Source organism: Hyperolius riggenbachi, chromosome 11, assembly GCF_040937935.1.
Source record: "Hyperolius riggenbachi isolate aHypRig1 chromosome 11, aHypRig1.pri, whole genome shotgun sequence".
Lineage (NCBI taxonomy): Eukaryota > Metazoa > Chordata > Amphibia > Anura > Hyperoliidae > Hyperolius > Hyperolius riggenbachi.
The window spans coordinates 52,929,395-52,952,151 of NC_090656.1; the positions used below are offsets into that span (position 1 = coordinate 52,929,395).

The 22,757-nt window shown below is 44.1% G+C and overlaps 1 protein-coding gene across 1 annotated transcript in view; it reads right to left on the reverse strand.

Annotated features, from left to right (window-relative positions):
* Positions 1-22,757, reverse strand: part of NAE1 (NEDD8 activating enzyme E1 subunit 1) — a 67,919-nt gene that overhangs the window by 37,673 nt on the left and 7,489 nt on the right. Inside the window, exons 5-10 of the mRNA XM_068261825.1 lie at positions 18,828-18,899; positions 17,076-17,155; positions 16,132-16,241; positions 12,428-12,537; positions 9,273-9,335; positions 6,582-6,645 (exon numbers count right to left, since the gene is read on the reverse strand). Coding sequence (XP_068117926.1) covers positions 6,582-6,645; positions 9,273-9,335; positions 12,428-12,537; positions 16,132-16,241; positions 17,076-17,155; positions 18,828-18,899 — 499 coding nt within the window. The remainder of the gene's footprint in view (positions 1-6,581; positions 6,646-9,272; positions 9,336-12,427; positions 12,538-16,131; positions 16,242-17,075; positions 17,156-18,827; positions 18,900-22,757) is intronic.

The following is a 22,757-nucleotide window of genomic DNA, read 5'->3' on the forward strand; positions in this document are numbered from 1 at the left end:
ATTCTGCACAATTTTGTATCATCTGCAAAAATAGCAACATTGCTCACTACTGCATCTACTAGGTCATTAATAAATAAATTGAAGAGCACTGGACCCAGAACAGACCCCTGTGGGACCCCACTGCTAACAGTCTCCCATTTTGAGTACGATCCATTGACCACAACTCCTTGTTTTCTGTCCATTAGCCAGTTCCCTATCCATGAACACAGACTCTTCCCCAGTCCTTGCATCCTCAACTTTTGCACCAGACTTTTGTGGGGAACAGTGTCGAAAGCCTTTGCAAAGTCCAAGATATGTCCCCAGTATATGTAGGCAGGGGTATATGTAAAAGGGTATAAATATGGCAGCCTCCATATGTCCACAGCCGGCCTTTGGGGGGTGGCAAGTGGGGCAATCGGCCTAGGCCCCGCACCTGAAGAGGCCCCGCACCCTCTGCAGCTGTGGGTTCCTTTTAACCCGATAGCTGAGCTTTTTCTTGCTGAGCCTGTGGCCTATGTCCTTATTTCCTATTATTGAGCATTTATAGACATAATAAAAGTGCATTTAGTGTCAGATTCTTCTGTCTAGAGGTCCACTTATTATTATTATTCCAACCAAAGGGCAAAACTCATCCCTCGTGAGCCTGAACTAGCTGGAGTCCATTTTTAAGAAATTTTTAACACACGATTACATTACACAAAATTTTATTACATGCATTTCAATCTTTGCCTTCTGGATAATAAAATGTAAACCAGTTAGGGAAGGAACCTATTCTTATGGAAACTGAATTTGCCAAAGTTCTAGGCTTTGATTGTGAGGAGCATGTGCTTAGCATTGAATCTGTTGGGTTAAATTTAGTTAGTAAACAGCAGTTAGTCTGACGGTAGCGCTATTTTCTGAGCGTTATACAATTATTTTCCCACTTAGAGGGAAATGATTAGGTGAAACCCATAATAGTTTGTCATTTTTCAGAGATCTAATTTGGACACCAGAAGTGGCTTCACATGTTCTGAATTTACCAGGAAACAGAGACAGCTTCAGAAGGAACTGAGGCGGAAATAACCCTCGTGGAATGTAAATGTGATTTAAACCTCTAAATACAGACAAAAGTCTGTGTCAGGGCAGGATATTATGTTATTTAAGGATGAGCTCTGTGACTAGCTTGAATAAGCCTAGGTTACTTGTCCCCAGTTCCTCAGCCTTCTCCTTTCTCTCTCCTCTATTTAATTCATTACTACTTTAAGGTGGACCTGAGGCGTCAAAGAGTAAATACTTACCTAAGTACAGGGAAAGATCCCACAGAGGCTTCCCACGCCATCCTTCGAGTCGCCCATTGCCAAGTGCAGACCCCCTGAAGATTATTGACAAGGGCTTGTCAGCAGACTCGGTCCACCCATGATGCCAAAAGAGGCGACTTCCTCAGACTGCAGAAGTCTGGGGGCAGCACCAGGTAGAAACAGGAAGTGAAGAGTGTGTCTGGCCAACCTATACTGGGGGCAACTGTACCCAGCTACCAATACTGGGGGCAACTGTACCCAGCTACCAATACTGGGGGCAACTGTACCCAGCTACCAATACTGGAGGCAACTGTACCTGGCTACCTACCTATACTGAGGGTTGTTTTTTTTGGGGGGGGGGGGGCTCCCTGCACCTGTGCAATCATTCAAATTCAGGAAGGGGCGGGGGTGGGGGGGGGGCATCCTCACAAGTTTGTCTCAGGCAGCAAAAAGTCTAGAACTAGCCCTGCTTGTCAGTAAGAACATCAGGGCCTTGCTTCTCTTCAGGCACGAGCGTGACCGTACTGCATGAGCTGGAGCTTCTCTTGCACAAATTGCTCCATGCTACTGAACAGGCGTCGCCATGCTTGAATGAGTGCAGCCAATGTTACAGGGGGTTCCAGGCATTGGCGGAAGGCCAGAGAACAGTGTAAAAGCCTCATTAGGATACAGGGGTTTCCCTTTCCTTAAGGTGCGTACACACGCACTACTATAAGGAACGATGGGTCCGTCAGACCCTCCCGCTGGGCGGGCGTTCCAGCGACAGTAGAGCGTGTGTAGTCTGTCGGCAGACTGATAACACTGTTTCTAAACAATCCGCTGAGCATCTTTAGGTAAGTATTTACTTTTATAGCTTTGTGACGCCTTGGGATCTCTGTAAGCAACCCTGTGGTCGGTCCTTCATACCCAACTCTACCTAATACTTTACTATCCAAAGCAAAGCAGCTGGTATAGGAATTCTATAAAGCACAGTGTACTAAGAACAGCTCTGTGGTGCCCTTTGTGACACTGCTTATATGCCAAACATACCGAATGACACTACTTATATGCCAAACTAGTGACCTAAGCCCATTTGAAAATGGGCTCTAGGTCTGTCATCACCGCATGCGCGCATGCACTCGGCCGCCAGCCCGCTCGCACTGCGTCCTGTCCCAACGGCTGTCAGTGCTTGACATCCGCAGTAGCGCAAAAGCACTGACACACGGACAGGATGCAGGGACACTTGCCAATTATTAGGTAGGATATACCACAACGGTGCTGCCAAAGATCTTTCTTCCAAGGAAACCCATAATTTTCCTGAACTCATAATTTTCCCGCCCCGCTCTGCACCACCCCTCCCAGATATTCACTTCACTATCAACAGCACTACCATCCACCCTATTCAATTCAATTCACTTTATTGTCATTGTGTAACTGGTAATTGGGCATCACCCTAGACTCTGCCCTCTCCTTCAGCCAACATATCCAAAATGTTACCAGAACCTGCAACTTCCACCTTCCAAACATCGCCATAATCCGCCCCTTTCTGACCCCAGACACTACCAAGCTTCTCATCCATGCCCTCTTCATCTCCCGCCTTGACTACTGCAATGCCGTACTATCTGGCCTCCCCTTAAAATGCATTGAACCCCTTCAATCAGTCATGAATGCAGCAGCTAGACTCAGACTTTCCCACTACTATGCTTCCACTTCTCCCCTCTGAGAAGCCCTACACTGGCTCCCTGTCAGCTTCAGGATCAGTTTTAAGGTTTTGTGCCTTACCTACAAATCTGTGCACAAGACCTGCCCAACCTACATTTCTGAGCTCGTCAACAGATATATACCTGCCCGTCCCCTCCAGTCCTCCAATGATCTCCGCCGGACCTCCCCACGCATTACTCATTCCCATGCACGCTTACAGGACTTCTCAAGAGCTGCCCTCACCCTATGGAACTCCCTTCCATTCTTCAACACCTTCAAGCAAGCCCTCAAAACACATTTCTTTAAAATAGCCATTCCTACATCTACCACACTCTAACTCTCTGTCAATCACCCTTTCCACAGTCCTACCTTATGTGTCCCCCCCCCTCCCTTTAGATTGTAAGCCTTGGCAGGGCCTCCCCCCTCCCTTAGTGTGTCCTCCTTAATTTTACTACCCTGGCAATTACACCCTTCTCATGGGACTAACTCATACTTGTTTTGCCGGGTCTCTGTGAACCGCATTTTATACCCTGATTGTATGTATAACCTTGTGCTAGGTTGTATAACCGTTTGCTACCTCTCTGTCTGTCACCCCTTGTTGCAATATATGTATCCCTATTTATTGTCCAGCGCTGCGTAAAATGTTGGCGCTTTATAAATACAATAAATAATAATAATAGTATATGTAGGCTGGGGTATATGTGCCCAGTATATGTAGGCAGGGGTATATGTGCCCAGTATATGTAGGCAGGGGTATATGTGCCCAGTATATGTAGGCAAGGGTATATATGCCCAGTATATGTAGCCAGAGGTATATATGCCCAGTATATGTAGCCAGAGGTATATATGCCCAGTATATGTAGCCAGAGGTATATATGCCCAGTATATGTAGCCAGAGGTATATATGCCCAGTATATGTAGCCAGAGGTATATATGCCCAGTATATGTAGCCAGAGGTATATATGCCCAGTATATGTAGCCAGAGGTATATATGCCCAGTATATGTAGCCAGAGGTATATATGCCCAGTATATGTAGCCAGAGGTATATATGCCCAGTATATGTAGCCAGAGGTATATATGCCCAGTATATGTAGCCAGAGGTATATATGCCCAGTATATGTAGCCAGAGGTATATATGCCCAGTACATGTAGCCAGAGGTATATGTCCCCAGTATATGTCAGGGGTATAATGTGCCCAGTATATGTAGTCAGAGGTATATGTGCCCAGTATATGTAGCCAGGGGTATATATGCCCAGTATATGTAGCCAGGGGTATATATGCCCAGTATATGTAGCCAGAGGTATATATGCCCAGTATATGTAGCCAGGGGTATATATGCCCAGTATATGTAGCCGGGGGTATATATGCCCAGTATATGTAGCCAGGGGTATATGTGCCCAGTATATGTAGCCAGACGTATATGTGCCCAGTATATGTAGCCAGAGGTATATGTGCCCAGTATATGTAGCCAGAGGTATATGTGCCCAGTATATGTAGCCAGAGGTATATGTCCCCAGTATATGTAGTCAGGGGTATATGTGCCCAGTATATGTATCCAAGAGTATATGTGCCCAGTATATGTAGTCAGGAGTATATGTGCCCTGTATATGTAGCCAGGGGTATATATGCCCAGTATTTGTAGCCAGAGGTATATGTCCCCAGTATATGTCAGGGGTATATGTGCCCAGTATATGTAGCCAGAGGTATATGTCCCCAGTATATGTCAGGGGTATAATGTCCCCAGTATATGTAGTCAGAGGTATATGTCCCCAGTATATGTAGTCAGGGGTATATGTCCCCAGTATATGTCAGGGGTATATGTCCCCAGTATATGTAGTCAGGGGTATATGTGCCCAGTATATGTAGTCAGGTGTATATGTCCCCAGTATATGTAGGCAGGTGTATATATCCCCAGAATAGGTAGCCAGGTGTGTCCCCCAGCAGGAGGGGAGCAGCGCAGAGAAGATGGAGAGCTATGGGCACAGTGGGGCCATCTCCCCCCTCCTTCCCGCACCTTAGGGCTCTCCCTCCCTCACTCTCCTCTCCAGAAGTAAGTGCTGTGCGGGTGGCTAGCAGCGGGCGGAACTTACCTGCGTCTCGTTGCAGCGCGGGATGATTTGTCCAGACCAGAGCAGCGGCACCAGATCAGAACTTCCGGTGCTGGAGCGAGACGGAGGTAAGTTCCGCCCCTCTGCCAAACGCCGCACAGCACTTAGTTCCGGAGGGAGAGCCCTAAGGTGAGGGAAGGGGGGGTGGGATGGCCCCCCTTCTCCGCCGCTGCCCACTGCGCTGCTCTCCTCCTGCTCAGAAGGGCCCGTTGGCAACACTGCTGCGGGCCCCCTGTGACGTAGGACTCTGGCGGGCCCCATAGCAACGCTATGGTTGCTATGGCGATTGCTACGCCCATGATTTATATAGTGCTCACAGCTTCCGAAGTGCTGTGTGCAGTACAAAGTCTTGTCAGTAACTGTCCCTCAGAATGGCTCACCCTCTGATCCCTACTATAGTCACATGTCCATCATAGTCTAGGGACAATATCGGGGGTCAGTTGACTTATCTGCATGTTTTTGAGATGTGGGAGAAAACCTGTGTGCCCGGAGGAAGCCCACACAGACACAGGGAGAACATACAAACCTTGTGCAGATAGATTATAGTAGAGACCAGAGAATCCAAAAGGTATGCCAGTGTACTGAAGTTTGTTAAAATACCATATATACACACACAGATAAGCCCTCCTGCGCATACCCCCCCCCCCCCCCAACACACACACATTTTTGTCCTAAAAACAGTCCAAAAGATATGACCCTACAATTATCTGACCTCCCAATGCGCTGCCAATGCCCCCCATGCAGAGTGCACAATGTAGCATTCCAGCAGGTGCAGAGTGAACTGTGGAGTGTGCTGCAGATGATATAGCTACCTGTCCTCTCTCCAGCTTTCTTCCTCTAGTGTCCTGTGCAGCTTCTGAACTGGCTAATGCAGGTACGGGTTCACTGTCATGTGACCGGTGTGAGCCTGGAGCTCTAGTGGCCAGTTCAGAAAGCTGACGGGAGCACTAGAGGAAGCAAGCCAGAGCGAGGACAGGCAGCTCTTCTTCATATCTTCTGCAGCACGCTCCATGGTGCACTCTGTATACGGAGGCCACAGCACACATCACCCCCAATATATCCCCAGCCACTTTACAGACAAAATTTGGGGGACAAAAAGTTAGCCTATCCGCAGTGATGGTACTTAAAATATACAGGCATTGGGCTTGATTGATTAAGCTGCACTGTTAAGCAGCACACCTTAATGTGAAGGAGCGGCCGCTAATGCATGCCTTACATAGCAGCGCTCGCTGCTATGTTAGGAGCATGCCTTCCTATACATAGTTACTGTGTATAGGAAGGCACACTAAGGCATGCTCCTTACATGGCAGCGAGCGCGGCTATGTAAGGCATGCATTAGCGGCCGCTCTTTCACATTAAGGTTTGCGGCTTTAGCAGTGCAACTTAATGAATCAAGCCCATTGTTTTTATGGCCACATGTATTTTACCATCCTGCAGTGCTGGCTGTCTGACATGTACATGTGAGTGATGAACCAGTTTCCAACAAGTAAGTCCCTTCACAGTATAACAAGGTGCAATAAAAAACAACCGCTTACCTTGTCTGATTAACTCTCGGAAAGCTTCTTTTTCTTTGTAAGTCTTGGGGATCTGTCCTGCATTCTAGGAGTAAGGAGTTCAAGATGTATATAGCAACCAAGCAGCGGGAGACTACCTTAAAAACAGCCCTAAATAACCTTAGGCAGTACTGAACACAGCAGGCTTGTGCAGCAAGCACATGATTGGAGATGGTCTGCCAGTATAACCTTAAAGAGAGCCTGAGGTGGGCTCAAAAAATGAAAAAGTAATAGGCTACCTGATCCACGGGGCTGAGTAGATCAGGTAGCCGCAAAAAACGCCGCTCCCGTGGGCCGCTTTGGCCCGCTTTCACATTTGTGACCTCTGGGTCATGACGCAGCACTGAGAGACTGTGTGTCTCTCATAGCGTGCAGGGAGGCGGGGGAGTAGCAGGGGGTGCGGCCAGAGAGAGAGCTGCCCAATGGCAGCTCAGGAAACCCTGCAGGAACGCCCCTGCTGGGCATTTTGAACAGGGAATTCCTCTCCCTGTGTTCACCGCTGAGTTGGCAACAAATCATGTGGCTAAACTCGGGGGCTATAGTGCGGCGGGGGGGGGGGTTCTCGGGTTCAGTAATATTACAATTTGCTGAACGATGGATTAGGAACGATTCTTCGTATGAACGATCGTTTGACAAACATCTCCTAATCAATCCGATCAGATCAATGAAATCGATCCAAATTTTAGTTCAATCCCATCAATCTGATCCGACTGGTTAGGGGATTTTTGTACATTCGTGGTCCCAAACGATCATTTATGATTGTTTGTATGAAGAATCATTCCTAATCTATAAATTGTATCATTAGCAGGGCTGTGGAGTCGGTACAAAAATCCACCGACTCCTCTAATTTGCATATTACTATCTTGTTGATTGAAAGAATGTAACACGAAATTCGTCTCTTAACTGCCAACGCTTAGGAATTTTAAAAGACAACTGAAGTGAGAAGGATATGGAGACTGCCATATTTATTCCCTTTAGTCATAGACTAAAACTAGTCCTTGGTAAGATTACTTGTAAAAGGTACAGGCCGGAACAAAGAACATCTATCAGTGACTGTGGGTACATGTAAGAGTGATGTGCAGGTACTCTGCAGGGGAATAAGGAGATTCTTCCTCTATTACACATTCTTCATGTACAATCTAAACATGGATCAGGCCCTAGGCAATGTGACTGTTGGTACATGTAAGAATAATGTGCAGGTACTCTGCAGGAGAATGAGGGGATTCTTCCTCTATTGCACATTCTTCATGCACAATCTGAACCAGGTTTATGGGCGATAGACAACACCTCTGTGTTCAATGTGCACAACATTCTCATTGGATTCCCTGCAGCTCTGTGGGGAGTGCATATGTAGAGTATAGTACTACTGTGTAATAAAGTAAACCTGGGACAGATGAAATTAAAGTTTTATACATACCTGGGGCTTCCTCCAGCCCCCTTCAGGCTAATCAGTCCCTCGCTGTCCTCCTCCACCACCTGGATCTTCTGCTATGAGTCCAGGTACTTGAGCCAGTCTGGAGTAGTGTGCATGCACACACTCCACCGCCGGGAGCGTACTACACCTGCGCAGCACTATTGCGTAGGTGCAGAATGCTCCTGGCTGTGGAAGCAGCATGCGGCCGGACTGCGCTGACTGGCTGAATTACCAGGACTCATAGCAGAAGACCCGGGTGGTGGAGGTGGACAGAGAGGGACTGATTAGCTTCAAGGGGGCTGGAGGAAGCCCCAGGTATGTATAAAACTTTTCTTTTCATCCGTCGCAGGTACCATTTAATTCGTAGCCACCAAACCAAATTTTAACAACATATCAAATAATTTGATTTCATGAGCAAAGGGAGTGCATACATTTGCATAAATCAGCATCAATGCAGAATTATCTCGTTGACCATCTCTATTAGTGACACAGATACACATCAGGCTTTATACTTACAGCATAGATGTTATTTAGTATATATACTGTATACTCAAAATAAAATATGTATATCTGACTTTAAAAATACGGGGACTGCATTTTTGTGGACTAAGCACAGCTATTACTGTATATATAAATTATTTATGATGACTATTATCTGAGAAATAGAACATTTTATCATATTTTCTATTTTAATTACAGTTTAAATTCATTAGGAGTCGGAGTCCGTGCATTTTTCCCCGACTCGACTCCAGGCACCCAAAATTGCCCTGACTCCGACTCCACAGCCCTGATCATTAGTGGCCACCTTTACATATCCCCCCTCCTCTATACATCTCAATGGGAAGGGGACTGAGTAACAGCTTAGCTATCACCATACTCCATACATCTCAATAGTAAGGAGATGTGTCCAGGAGGGAGGATGGCCAAGATGTTATTCAGTCCTCTTACCGTTGAGATGTACAGAGGAGGGAGGATAGCTATCCTCAGTCCTCTACACACCTCAATGGGAAGGGAATTAAGTGACAGCTCAGCCACTCCCACCTCTGTACATCTGAATGAGAGAGGTGGTGAGTGACCAATCAGCAGCAGTGTTAGTCCAGTGACAGCATAGCGGCTGCAGATAAAGAAATGAAAGTACGTTGGGCTATATGTATTCTCTGAAGAATGAGGCAAATGTTTTAGTAATATGTGCAATATGTTGGCGCTTTATAATACCAATAAATAGTAGAAAAGGGGGCTTTAAAGTGATAAATACGAACCTCTTTACGCCACTTCTCCAAACACTTGGCCACGATTACAATCCATGGCGTGTGAGAGTGATCCTAAACACAAGAAGAAGCCGTGTCATGTTGACAGAAGTAAGTTTGGATTTATAGCTTGGCAAAGTACAATTCCATGAAGCACTTCAGCGCAGTTCGGCTTAATTCACACATAAAAGGTGTCCAGTTGTTTTTTGACAATTGGCATCAGTTTTGTATGAGTTTTTTATGGTTCACACATAAATCTGCCAGTCTTGTCACATGCAGTCCCGTCAGTTTTGTATGAGTTTTCTATAGCTTGGTTGACACATAAAATGTACATTTCCTTTCCGGTCCTGTCAGTTTTGTATCAGTTTTCTATGGGTGTGGTAACACATAAAAGGCGTTCAGTTCCAATCCCGTCAGGTAAAACTGATAGGAAATGGATACAAAACTGACAGGATAGGACAGGACTGGGACAGAAACGTACATATCTATATATTAGGGTATGTTCCAACTAGAGCGGAGAACAGACTGTTTTCCGCGGGTTCCGGTGCAGTAAGAGTACCGCGTTTCTGTGCAGTCTGGGACAATCCCAGGCCAGGCGGATGTGTTCCCCCATAAAGGCTGTGGGGAGCGCACCTTCCCTAGAAGACAAGTGGGAACAGAGCCTAAATTAAGCCTTAGGCTGTGTTCCCACTTGAGCTAAGAGCAGACTTTTTTTGTCCATTCTCCGCTCATTGCTAAACGGATGGTGAACAACTCCTATTTTATAAATAGCTCTTCACACTTGTCACTTTGCAACGGATCCATGAGATCTGTTGCGGTAAGCGGGGTGCACTTCTGTGTAGTCCGCGATAATCCCGGAAGTATAGATGCGTTCCTCATATAGCCTATGGTGGTAACATATCTGCCCTGGGCTCCAGCCAGACCGCAGTAGACCATAAGAGCGAACACTACACTGTCCACTCCCACTGGCAGCACATGGTCTGGCTGATGTGAGAACAGAGAATTAAATCATGCTTCCACAAGCCTAGGAATTTAGGTCACTTGTCGTTTACATTCAGCTTGACTTCTGCTCATATCTCCGCCATACTAGTGAATGGGAAACTGGGGTCAAGCTGAGGGTAACCTCACCTTGAGGACAAACAGGTGAACTGAAATGAAAGGACTGCGTACACTAGGCCAACTGCAAACACCAATATAACATATATTACAATAGGGATTTTTGTATAGACAGCTATCAGAGCTGCTGTCCTAACGACCATCGAGCAGAAAATTATCATAACATGCAAATCTCCACTGGACCAGAAAATAAAATAAAACATATGCAATGTGATCTACTAATAACCAGTTTCAATAAAGAGACAACAGTTAAAGAGAACCAGAGATGAAGCACCCTCTTGTATTTTACCTTATAAATCAGTGGGAACATGACAGTAAACACCTAATCTGCCCTTTGTTTCATTGTTCTCTGTGTAATCTGACTGTTAACACCTCTGATAAGAACCCCCGACTGAGAAGTCAGGCTGCTCCGTCTATCTTTGCTACAGAAAGATTATAGCTAAATCTGTCTTCTGTGGTGTTATTTCAAGCCCAAGCCTGCCCCCTTGTGGCTTTGCTATAATGACTCAGCAATAATCATTCCCAGCAAAGCCAGATTTAATTGCTCAGTCTGGGATTCTTGTGACTGCTGACAACAGACACTTTTAGCAGTGAGGACGAAACAGACAGCATGGTAAGTGTTTTCTCTAATGTTCTTACTGATATACATGGTAAAATACACAAGGGTGCTTCCTCTCTGGTTCCCTTTAACTGATCAGCAATGTAATTATCATATTTTTTTCCCCTCGCTGGGTCAGTGGAAATTGGAGCTTTATGTGAGAAGCCTGCAACAACATGGCTCTGTAGTGTGTAGTTATAAATCAGCTGTGGCAGTGAGAGAAGGAAGGCTGATAGCAATTAGCAGAGAGCAGGGAACAGCCAACCCGTCACATCTCTGTCAGGAAGAGCTGATTAAATGACGCTCAGCTGTGTAGAAGAGAACAATTGGTGTTAGGAGGTATTTTCTTTTTTTAACATAAGCCCTATGAAAATGTAAGCTGTCCCTATTAAATAACTGATGGTGGGGATAATGGAACCGCATCATTTTCGCCATAGTGCCCCTTTAAATGGAAGGTCTGAGCGAATAAAAAATCCACTCACCTGTGGCTTCTTCTAGCACCTGGCAGCTATCCTGTGCCTTCGCCGCAGCTCCAGTGGCTCCTGGGCCCCTTCGGTGGAGAAGCCGATCTTGCCAGGTCGGCTTCCGCGTCAGCTTCCTCTGCGCTCCAGCGTGCTGTTCACTGGTCGCGCTGACGTCATCTGGACTGTACAGCGCAGGACCCTGCGGTGAGCGTAGCTGCAGCGAGGGCACCGAACGGCTGGCAGGGGCTGGAGGAAGCCCCAGGTAAGTGGATTTTTTTTTTTATTATTTGCTCGGGTGTGTCCGTAACCACTTCACCCTAAAAGTGTTTTTACCCTAACGGACAAGAGTGATTTTCACCTTTCAGTGCTCATCACATTCATTTGCCAATAGCTTAATCACAATGAAAAGATCTATATCTTGTTTTTTTCACCACCAATTGGGCTTTTTGGGGTTAAAATTTGTTTTCAGTAATTACTTTAATTTTCTATGCATTTTAAAGGGAAAAACAAAGAAAAAAAAATGTCATCCCCTATAGTTTTAATATAAACACTGCTACTGTACATAAAACCCACACATTTTATCTGCCTATTTGTCCTGGTTATCACAACACTTTAATTATGTCCTTAGTACAAAGTATGGTGACAATATAGTATTTGGAAATAAAGGTGTATTTTTTCTTTGGTGTTTTTTTTCCACTATTTTCATGTGCACGTGCACGAGAATGCACGTGCATTCAAACATGCACGCGCACAGCGGCAGCAGCACTGTCTGACTTATAAAAACGTCCTGGAGCCATTAAGAGGCTCTAGCAGGACGTTTTTATACGTCAGCTTGTCATTAAGTGATTAAAGTAACTTGAGGTGAAAGCGATTGCTGCACATTGCTGACCTTGTGCTGAAGTGGAACAAGTATGTCTCAGGTACGACAAGCCTAACCATCTCGGTCTAGGTTTTTCATCACAGTAACATACAGCATTGCAGCAGCCTACCTTTCTCTCCATGGAGTCCAGGTTAAACTGCTGCAGATGTTCTTGGAGCTCAGAGAAAGGCTGATCCAACCTCAGATCCTCCAGGGCATTATCTGGGTGAGATTCTATTACTGGAAAGATCAAAAAAAGGTTTAAAGCTCACCTCCGTGTACAGAACTAAATATACCCTCTGACAGCTCAGTAATTAGGGAGACAAAATTCGATGATTTGTGTATGAAAACCAGCTACTGCAGCTAAAAATCCTGTTTTAAAATGTAATCACAGCAGTAGTGAGCTGTTGAAGTGAACAAGTTAAGGCTCTAGATCACTGTACCAGATAATTGCAGCTATTCCAGAGAACTTCCATTTGGTAAAGACAGTCACATGATCTGTGCGCAAGGTACAGAGCTGTCAGGTGATTGGGAGCACCTTCCTCTGCACGGACCAATCACCTGACCTCACCCAGCTTCCTCCCTCTGCTCTCTCCTGTTAGTGATGGGAATTCCGGCTCTTCTCGGAGAATCGGCTCTTCTGAATCGGCTCCCATTAAAGAGCCGGCTCTGAATCGGCTCTTCATTAAATATCACTAGACACCACTCAGAATCGGAGCAAAAGCCCCACCCCTGTCTCCATGACAACTCCAGACTGCTTCTCTGACTGGTGCAATCCCTCCTGCTACTGCTTTGCTCCGCCCCATACACTCCTACAATCTGCAAGAGGAGGACTACATCTCCCAGCATGCCTCAGCGCCCTTTATTACAGAGCAAATCAGAGCTGTGTGGGGCGGCTGAGGCATCGGCTCTTTCAAAACTGAGAACCGGCTCTTGTCGTTCGCAGCAAAGAGCCGGCTCTTAGAGCCGACTCGTTCGCGAACGACCCATCACTATCTCCTGTGGCACACATGGAATAAGTGAGCAGGATCAGCTCTGTGCTCAGAGTGAATGACTGGCTGGTGTCCCTTCCCAGCTTCTGACTACCTCCAATGAGCGATGATGGGATAGGGAAAAGTTTGGACACAGAGTGCTATTCAGTCTAACCAAACTGCATCTAGCATTGGAACAGGAAGTAAGCACTTCAAACCAGGAAATAAGTACTAATACAGAAATTGTTTATTTTTTATATTTAACATTTTTTATAATATAAATAAATCACTCACAAAATGCATTTTAAAAACACAAGCCTGTTTGTTTTGTCATTTTATTGTTCAATATTGCATGAATGTTTAGCTGATGAATATTATATGTCATATAGTAAAAATACTGATATTGGTATACTAGTTGGACTTAGAGGACAACTGAATTGATAAGAATATGGAGGATGCTATAATTATTTCCTTTTGAACTGTACCAGTTGCCTGGCAGCCCTGCTGATCTATTTGGCCCCTGTAGTGTCTGATTAACACCTGAAATAAGCATGCAGCTAATCTCGTCAGATCTGACAATAATGTCAGAAACACCTGATCTGCTGCATGCTTGTTCAGGGTCTGTGGCTAAAAGTAAAAGCGACAGAGGATCAGCAGCATAGCCAGGTCATTGGTATTGCTTAAAAGGAAATAAATATGGCAGCCTCCATATGACTCTCACTTCAGGTGTCCTTTTAAGGTGGCCATACATTTTTCGGTCTGCCAACAGATAGATCCTTCTCTGCTCATGTCTGATTAGAGACTGATCTATCGTCCACACACAGATTCATGCTGAAATCTATTGGAAATCGCCCTAGCCCCGCAGCCACTGTCTGCCAGGTATAGCCGCCCCCCCCCTCCCCCCCGTGCGGAAATTTGAGTATTGTATGGGCACACTCATTGTTACCCGTCTAACAACCTTGGTATTGTATTCACAGTTCTTTGACCTTCTTATTTTCACAATTTGTATTGTGCACTTTTTGGGCAGCTGGATAGTGTACTGGTTACAGCTGTTGCCTTTGATGAAGGTTTGAGCCTTTCACCAGGATTCAAATCCCAGCTCAAGCCAGTAAGTAAAGCAGTAAGGAGTCTTTGGGCAATGCTCCCTAATGATCCTGGGCGCGACAAACATCTTTGGTGTACTAAAAAAAACTACAGGCCTGATCTCGGGTTTTAATAGCCGGCTTTGTAGCAAGTGCTGTGGTTTGGCTTACATAATCATGGCGCACTGACAGCCACAAGGTCCAGACTGAACCCTCCAAGAACACTGAAAAACAACTTGAATGCCACTACCTGATCTGCTCTATTTAAAGTGACACTTAAAGAGGAGCTTTCAGCCATACTATCTCAGGGAAAAAGAAACAAATATATAAGTAGATAAATACTTGCTCTACTTACATAACATATGTATTGTACTGTCCACGTTATGATTCCTGTGAATTTTATAAAGGAAAAGTAGAGAATCCTATTCTAGACAGTTTCCATATTTATTGTGGCTATCTTGAAGCCAGTTGTGATGTAATATCCGCCCTTAGTCTCCTCTACCTGATTTACCTGCCCTTCACTATAGAAAGTGCATTGTTTCAGCCTGAGAAATTTTGGCTAATCAGAGAGGAACAGAGGTGTGGGAGGGGAAAACAGGAGGGAAAGAGGATTTAGCCAATCAGGCTGCATTAGTTAAGTCTGGGGGGGAAGTAGAGAAGCAAAAAAAAGACAACCCAGCATGCCCTGCAACTTCTATTTTGTGTACCAAATTTTCTGTGTACCAAATAAGAGTCAGGTAAACTGGGGAATGATAATTTATCAACAAGAAAAGTAATAGAATAGTAATAGTAATAGAGATTTTAACTTTTGGATTGCCTGATTAGCATCCTTATTACTTGTTTACCAGATAAAAATAAAGAATTGATTTTTGATTTTATGCCCAGCGGTACACAACCCGACATAATATTCAATAAAAACAGGTTTTCCTACTTGTATAAGCCATACGGTTATCATATTTGCTTTTGTGCATAAGCCTATGACAGCCGATCGCCATAATTGGCTGGCTGTGGGGAGGGAGAGAGGGAATATATTTAAAGAAACATACTGTTTTTAATAAAAAACAGTAACGAAAATATTTGTTTAAAAAAAAAAAAACAATCTGGGGCCGATCAGACCCCACCAACAGAGAGCTCTGTTGGTGGGGGGAGGGGGATCACTTGTGTGCTGTGTTGTGCGGCCCTGCAGCTTAGCCTTAAAGCTGCAGTGGCACAATTTACTAAAAATGGCCTGGTCACTAGGGGGGTTTAGCACTGTAGTCCTCAAGAGGTTAAACACAAGATAACATTATCTCTAGTTGGGATGCATCTAGCTTTCCAGGCATTGGGATTTTCTGTCCTGTGTTTAACCCTTTGAATGCTGATCTAGTAAAAAAAAAATGCTGGTAGTACATAATATGCTGTAACTAATGTTTTAAAGCAAAGAATTGCTGGGTTTCATTCCGCTTTAAGTGTCCCTTTAAGGGGCCCATTAGCAGGAAAGATTGGCAACAACCTCCCTGTATCCTCAGGCACCTTGAACATTTGAAAGATTACTGTATTTAGAAAATGCAACTCCAAGCAAGAAAGAAAAACATCTTTATGTACATGGTCATATGCTAAATCTGTAGCAGCATGCTTCCATGGTGGGCGGAGTGTTTGGCAGTCCCAGGATGTCATCAAATGCAGTTATGGGTCAGAACATGTGTGAGGCCTTCATGCTGTTTGTCTTCCGTTTTCCCTTCCTTCAAGAACTCATTAACAAACTTAAACACACAAAAAAAATGGAGGCAGAAACATCTTACCCATATGTTCCTTAACAACGATTCGCATATAGCCCACAAAGCCGTATGCTCGACAGATCAGAAAAGGGATATTGGAGTCCCACAGTGCTTCAGCCAAACGGAGCAATGTGCTGAAAATGAAGAACAGGGGCACAAAATAATTAGAGTAATTCTCATAGAATGTTGATAAAAAGGTGTTTTAAAGTGGTCCTGTAATTTTCCAAATATCCCTGTGCTTGGAATAGTTCTCACTAGTTCAGCACTACTGCCCCAGAGCTCTTTTTCTGCACACAGTGGTTTAGTAACAGTTTAGCAGCATTTACCTTCACCACACCAGTAGCATCCTGACAAGGAGCTAGTACATTACGCCATTTGGCTTGTGGGAGCTAGGACCTGACACTATTATTTTATAGGAGCTAGGGCCTGACACTAACTGTCCATAAGCTAGGGCATGACAATCATTTCTTAGGACCTGACACTATTATTTTATAGGAGCTAGGACCTGACACTAACTGTCCATAAGCTAGGGCATGACAATCATTTCTTAGGACCTGACACTATTATTTTATAGGAGCTAGGGCCTGACACTAACTGTCCATAAGCTAGGGCATGACAATCATTTCTTAGGACCTGACACTATTATTTTATAGGAGCTAGGACCTGACACTAACTGTCCATAAGCTAGGGCATGACAATCATTTCTTAGGACCTGACACTATTATTTTATAGGAGCTAGGGCCTGACACTAACTGTCCATAAGCCTGGGGCATGACAATCATTTCTTAGGACCTGACACTATTATTTTATAGGAGCTAGGGCCTGACACTAACTGTCCATAAGCTAGGGCATGACATTCATTTCTTAGGACCTGACACTATTACTATACGGGAGCTCCTTACACTACTAATTGATGTCAGCTAGGTTCTGTTTAAAGGTATTTGACAGCCTATAAATCTCGCACTTACCTCTCTGGTAACCGAGTGGCTATAACCAAACTGAACTTGGTGAAGAAAGAGGGATCATGGTCTAGAAGCTGGTCTGGGTGCTGCAAAAGAAAAAATAAATACATTTAAATAATGTGTAATATAACTTATGCATAAATGTTAACACAAGGCTGAGTAAGTATTGGCGAGATGTTTTTCCCATAGATCCTATGGTGGATGCATTTGCCCCAGGCTCCTAATCAACCACAAACAGCCAATCAGAGCAGAAACTATACTGTCCACTCCTGTTAGCTGTTGGAGTCCAGCTCAAGTGGAAACGAGCCTTAGAACTCTTTTACACAATGCTTTTCATGCGTTGCCTTTAATGTGTTTTTTTCCCTCCATAGCAATGCACTGTGAAAAAGTTTCAATTTTTCAGGAATATAGTATGAAAAAGGCCATAGGAAAACATGGACACTGGACTGCACCTTTAAGTTACAACGGACAGCAACAGATATAGTGTAAAAGGGGCTTAAGGGTGTTATTAACCATACAGTAATCATATTTGCATATTGGTGTGTCTACAAATTATAAATTCCCAAAGTACAGATTATCTGCTCTGAAAGCTGCCATTGCATTTTATTGCATAGCTGCTGTATTTATATATTAAAATCTATCTGGCTATCACTTCTCACCTCTTTCTGCTTCTGAACTCAGTTTCAGCACTTTTCTAATGTTTACTAAATGTATCAGACAAAGGAATGTAAACAAAAGGTAATGTCATCACCTCAGCTAATGCAGGCAGAAACTGCCCACTGAAGCAAGAAGCTTATTCACTTAAAGCGGATCCGAGATGAAAAACTAAATATAACAAGTGACTTGTCTATATATCTTATCTAAAGTTTAGATAGTTTACACAGCAAATCTATCTTCAAACAGCTTCAACAGTATATTAATATTTTTTCCTGTGATACAATGGGAGCAGACATGTTTTCTGCTTGTCACTATTACACAATTACACACACAGGCAAGCTTATCTGTATCTAGGCATGCTAACCTGCATATTCTGCGAAAACTCCACTCTTATCTCCTCCATTACACAGGCAACTGATCTGTATCTGCACTGCAGCTCTCAGATTGTGAAAACTCTGCCTCTGAAATCTATAGCTAGTAACACCTTTTTCACCTGCCCAGACTGAAATCCCACAATCCCTTGCAAGCGCCAAGGCACTCTGGAGAAGCTGTGGGTGTGGCTTGTTTAGTTTATAGGAAATTAGGGTATTAAAACAAAACAAGTATTTGGCTTGAGGAATGCCCTATAAACTATATGTAAGGAAAACAATTATGCAAGGAGTAAAAGTTCATCTCGGATCCACTTTAAGGTGCTGTGTTTAACTGTTTGAATGCTGTTCTGCTACAATTTATTTTGTGGTAGTAGGTCTTATGCTGTAAATAATCTTTTAGAACAAAGAGGAATTGCTGAGTTACACTTGAAGTGTAAAAGGACCCTTATAGAGGTGACAACAAAGTCACAGTCATCTGAGAGGGGATGACAAGAAACAGCCACTTCCAGAGAGCCAGTTTCTGACCTCTCCTGAAATCATGCAGACATGAGTGATCATCTGCCACATTTTAGGCTATACCAAAAGACAATTTAGATTGAATTTTTTTTTTAGCATATATGCTCCGTTTGTACGCACAGAGTTTTAGAAGCTTCACTATTATCTCTAAAGATCTGCAGCTCCTTCTGAAAACTGATGTGGTGCCTGGAGTCAGGCTGTGTGACTTACAAACCTCAGCAACGTAATTCCCTGTGACGTCTTCATTGAGTTCCTGTAGCAGCTCTGTGGCGGTCTGCGCCCGACTCTGACAAGAAATGGAAAGAAGCATTAGAGGTACATACATGAAACAGAGGCAGCATACACCACCAACCGTATACATAACACAAGCTCTGTTTATGGCAGGGGTAGGGAACCTATGGCTCGGGAGCCAGATGTGGCTCTTTTGATGGCTACATCTGGCTCACAGACAAATCAGTAGGGGTTGATTCACTAAGCTACACTGCTCATGCAGCGCAGCTTTAGTGTGACAGCGCAGATAACATTTTCAAAGTAGGCACGCTACTGCTGTAGGATGCACTACCAACTTACTTGCGCTACCCCAAAACTAACGGCCACTCCAATTGTCCCACGCTGGACCCTGTCAGGGACAGGCGACTTTATAGGACGAGATCACTGCACTTTCATTGGCCCGATAGGCTGTCTGTCACTTGACAGGCAGCCTACAGGGCTAAAGTACAGGGATCTCATCCTACAAAGTAAATCAACCCCCAAGTCAGCTAGCTAACTGTACAAAGAACCCGACCTGGCAGCCGGGCCTGGCAAGGTCGGGCACCGGAAACGACCGGGAGCCTCTGGAGCGGTGGCGAGGGCACCTCCTGCCTGCCACGGGCTGGAGGAAGCCCCAGGTAAGTGGATATGGATTTTTATTTTTTTTAAACTCCCTGAACCTTCCCTTTAAAAGACAGTTCAAATACCATTATTGGTAGTCCATTCTGCAATCGCAAGTCTTTGGCGGAAAGTCCAAGATGGCGATTGCCATGCCTTTGTGAGAAATAATCCAAGGGATTTTGCCAGTGTCCAGCTAGCTGTCGGATGTTATTAGACAAAGATTTCAGATGAAGGACTGTGGACAACCTGGGCCCAGTTAAGTTATACCCCTCACTTCAGCAAGGAGGAGTTAGAGCGGGGATCACACACCTCTTTGGAACCTGAGATGAGCCAGCCCCTTCTCATGGAGACAGGAATATATCTGAATCATGATAGGTATTCTATCTCCAAAACCGTACAGGTTATGTTAAATCTAATAACATTTTCAGGTTGTTCAGAATTTTTCAAAAACAATATCAAACTTAAGGGGTCTGGAGCGAACTGTTACCCCAAAATCTTTGCTTTGGCAGGGCTTACCGTGAATTCGGAAACATCCAATCGTGTGGTTTGTTCCGAATTTCATAATAAGAGGGTTCTAACGGCCAACCCCAGTCTGGAAAGTCATTTTTATGACAAAAAGATTGATTTCATATTTGTGAGTTCACAAGAAGGTTTCCTAGGTCAGTGAAACGGCCAGCTGTTTTCTTCTGCAGGAAGCTAGCAGGACCGCCTGGTGGTTGGCTCTTTTCATGTAGGGCACTCTGAGGTAGTGCCTTTTGGCTGCTGTGGACGAAGGTGTCAAAAACACAGACACCATTCTCCCAGAAGCTTGGGTTTTACAATTTATGTCAAGCCCATATCTGACTTTATCTGATGGATGAACCTGTAAACTTCCCAGGGATGCTTGGGAACAGATTTCACACTTAAGTGAAAAAAGTTTTGTAATTTAAAGCTATCAGTGATTGCTGGCAGAGCCAGGGAGTAGGGGGAAAAAAAAAAAAGAATAAAAAAAAAAAGAATAAAAAATAAATAAAATGTCATTTTGGTTGCTTGCAATGAAACGTTTGCGTTTGTGACGTAAATGGCGCACACACGGTTTTCTTGGGAACCGTGTGAGCGTCACACTGTGGGACTGCTCACAATGGCACATAGCCTCTCCATTCAGTTACCACATATTCACCCGCAACCCAAATCCTATCATCTTCACCTTAAAGAGAACCTGTACTGAGTAAAAATATTTAAAATAAACACATGAGGTAACTTCAAATGAACATTGCATAGTTACCTTGCCATTAGTTCCTCTCAGAAGCTCACCATTTTCTTCTGACAATAATCCCTTCCAGTTCTGACAATATTTTGTCAGATCTGAAATATATCAGTTGCTGTCAGTAAAATATCAGTTGCTGTCAGTTATAGCTGAGAGGAAAACAGATGTACCAGGTAATGTCCATGTTTCCCTATGGCCCAAGTGGGCGATGTTACAGTTTAACTGTGTGCTGACCAGAAAGCTGTTATGGGTAATGGCCGTTTTCAAAATGGAGGACAGAAAACTCCCTTGATCACAGTGAACAAACAGGACGCTGGACAGGAGAAAGACACTGAGGAATAGACTACATGGAAGGTAAGTATGACTTGTGTATGCTTATTTTGACTTTTAATTATCAGTTCAGGTTTTCTTTAAAGCAGTATCCCAATATCACACAGAGCTAGATAGTAATGGATCGGACAGCTATATACGGCTGTATAATCATTCACCAGTGTTTTACCACAAGAATGAATAAAGAAATGGAGCAGAGATTCATATCATTACCACCATCATTACCAACAGCTTAAAAAGGAGCTGTCAGCCATACTATCTCAGAAAAAATAAACACATACATAAGTAGATAAATACTTGCTCTACTTACATAACATATGTATTGCACTGTCCACGTTTTGATTTTAGTGATTTTTCTACAGTAGAAAAAAAAAAAAAAAAAAAAAAAGAGAGAAAATCCTTTTTAGCATTTCCCATATTAACTGTGGCTATTTTGAAGCCAATCCTGATGTCATTTCCTCCCTTACTCTCCTCTGCCTGATTTGCCTGCCCTTCACTATAGAAAGTGCATTGTCTCAGCATGAGAAATATTGGCCAATCAGAGAGGAACAGAGGTGTGGGAGGGGAAAAAAGCAGGGAAAGAGGTTTCAGCCAATCAGGCTGCATTAGTTAAAGGGAACCTAAACTGAGGACATGGATTTTTCCTTTTAAAATAATACCAGTTGCCTGACTCTTCTGCTGATCCTGTGTCTCTAATACTTTTAGCCACAGCCCCTCAATAAGCATGCAGATCAGGTGCTCTGACTGAAGTCAGACTGGATCAGCTGCATGCTTGTTTCAGGTCTGTGATTCAGCCACCACTGCAGCCAAATAGATCAGCAGGATTGCCAGGCAACTGGTATTGTTTAAAAAGAAACATCCATATCCCTCTCAGTTTAGGTTCCCTTTAAGTTTGAGGGGAAGTAGAGCAGCAAAAAAGGACAACCCAGCATGCCCTGCACTAATTTTTTGTGTACCAAAGTTTGTGTTTTAACTTTTGGATTGCCTGGTTAGCATCCCTATTACTTGTTTACCAGATAAAAATAAAGAATTGATTTTTGATTTTATGCCCGACAGTTACACTTTAAAGGGAGGGTTCATGGTGTAAGAAAAAAAAAAAATACTATTCCACTTACCTGGAGCTTCCTCCAGGTAGGCAGGTCGTGCCCCGACGCCGCTTCCAGTCTTCTCTGATGGCTTACCCGACCTGGCCAGGCCGGCTTCCAGGTCGGGCTTCTTGTGCGCTCCAACGTGCGTCTCTCGCCATCGCTCTGACGTCATCAGATGTCCTCCAGGCTGTACTGCACAGGCGGCGGTTTTTTACTTACACCGTGAACCCTCCCTTTAAAGCAATATCCCAATATCACACAGAGCTAGACAGTAATGCATGGATTAGACAGCAATATACGGCTGTATAATCATTCACCACATGTTTTACCACAAGAATGAATGAAGAAATGGAGAAGTGGTTCATATCACTACCACCAGCTTAAAGTGAACCAGAGACGAAGCACCCTCATGTATTTTACCATATATATCAGTGGGAACATTAGAGAAAAACCCTACCCTGCTCTTCAATGCTCAGCCTGCTTGTTATCAGCCCTGATAAAAATCCCTGAACTGAATATTCAGTCTGGCTTTCCTAAGGAATCATTATAGCTGAGTCATTATAGCAGAGCCAGAAGGGGGCAGGCTTGGACTTGAAAAGACATCAGAGAA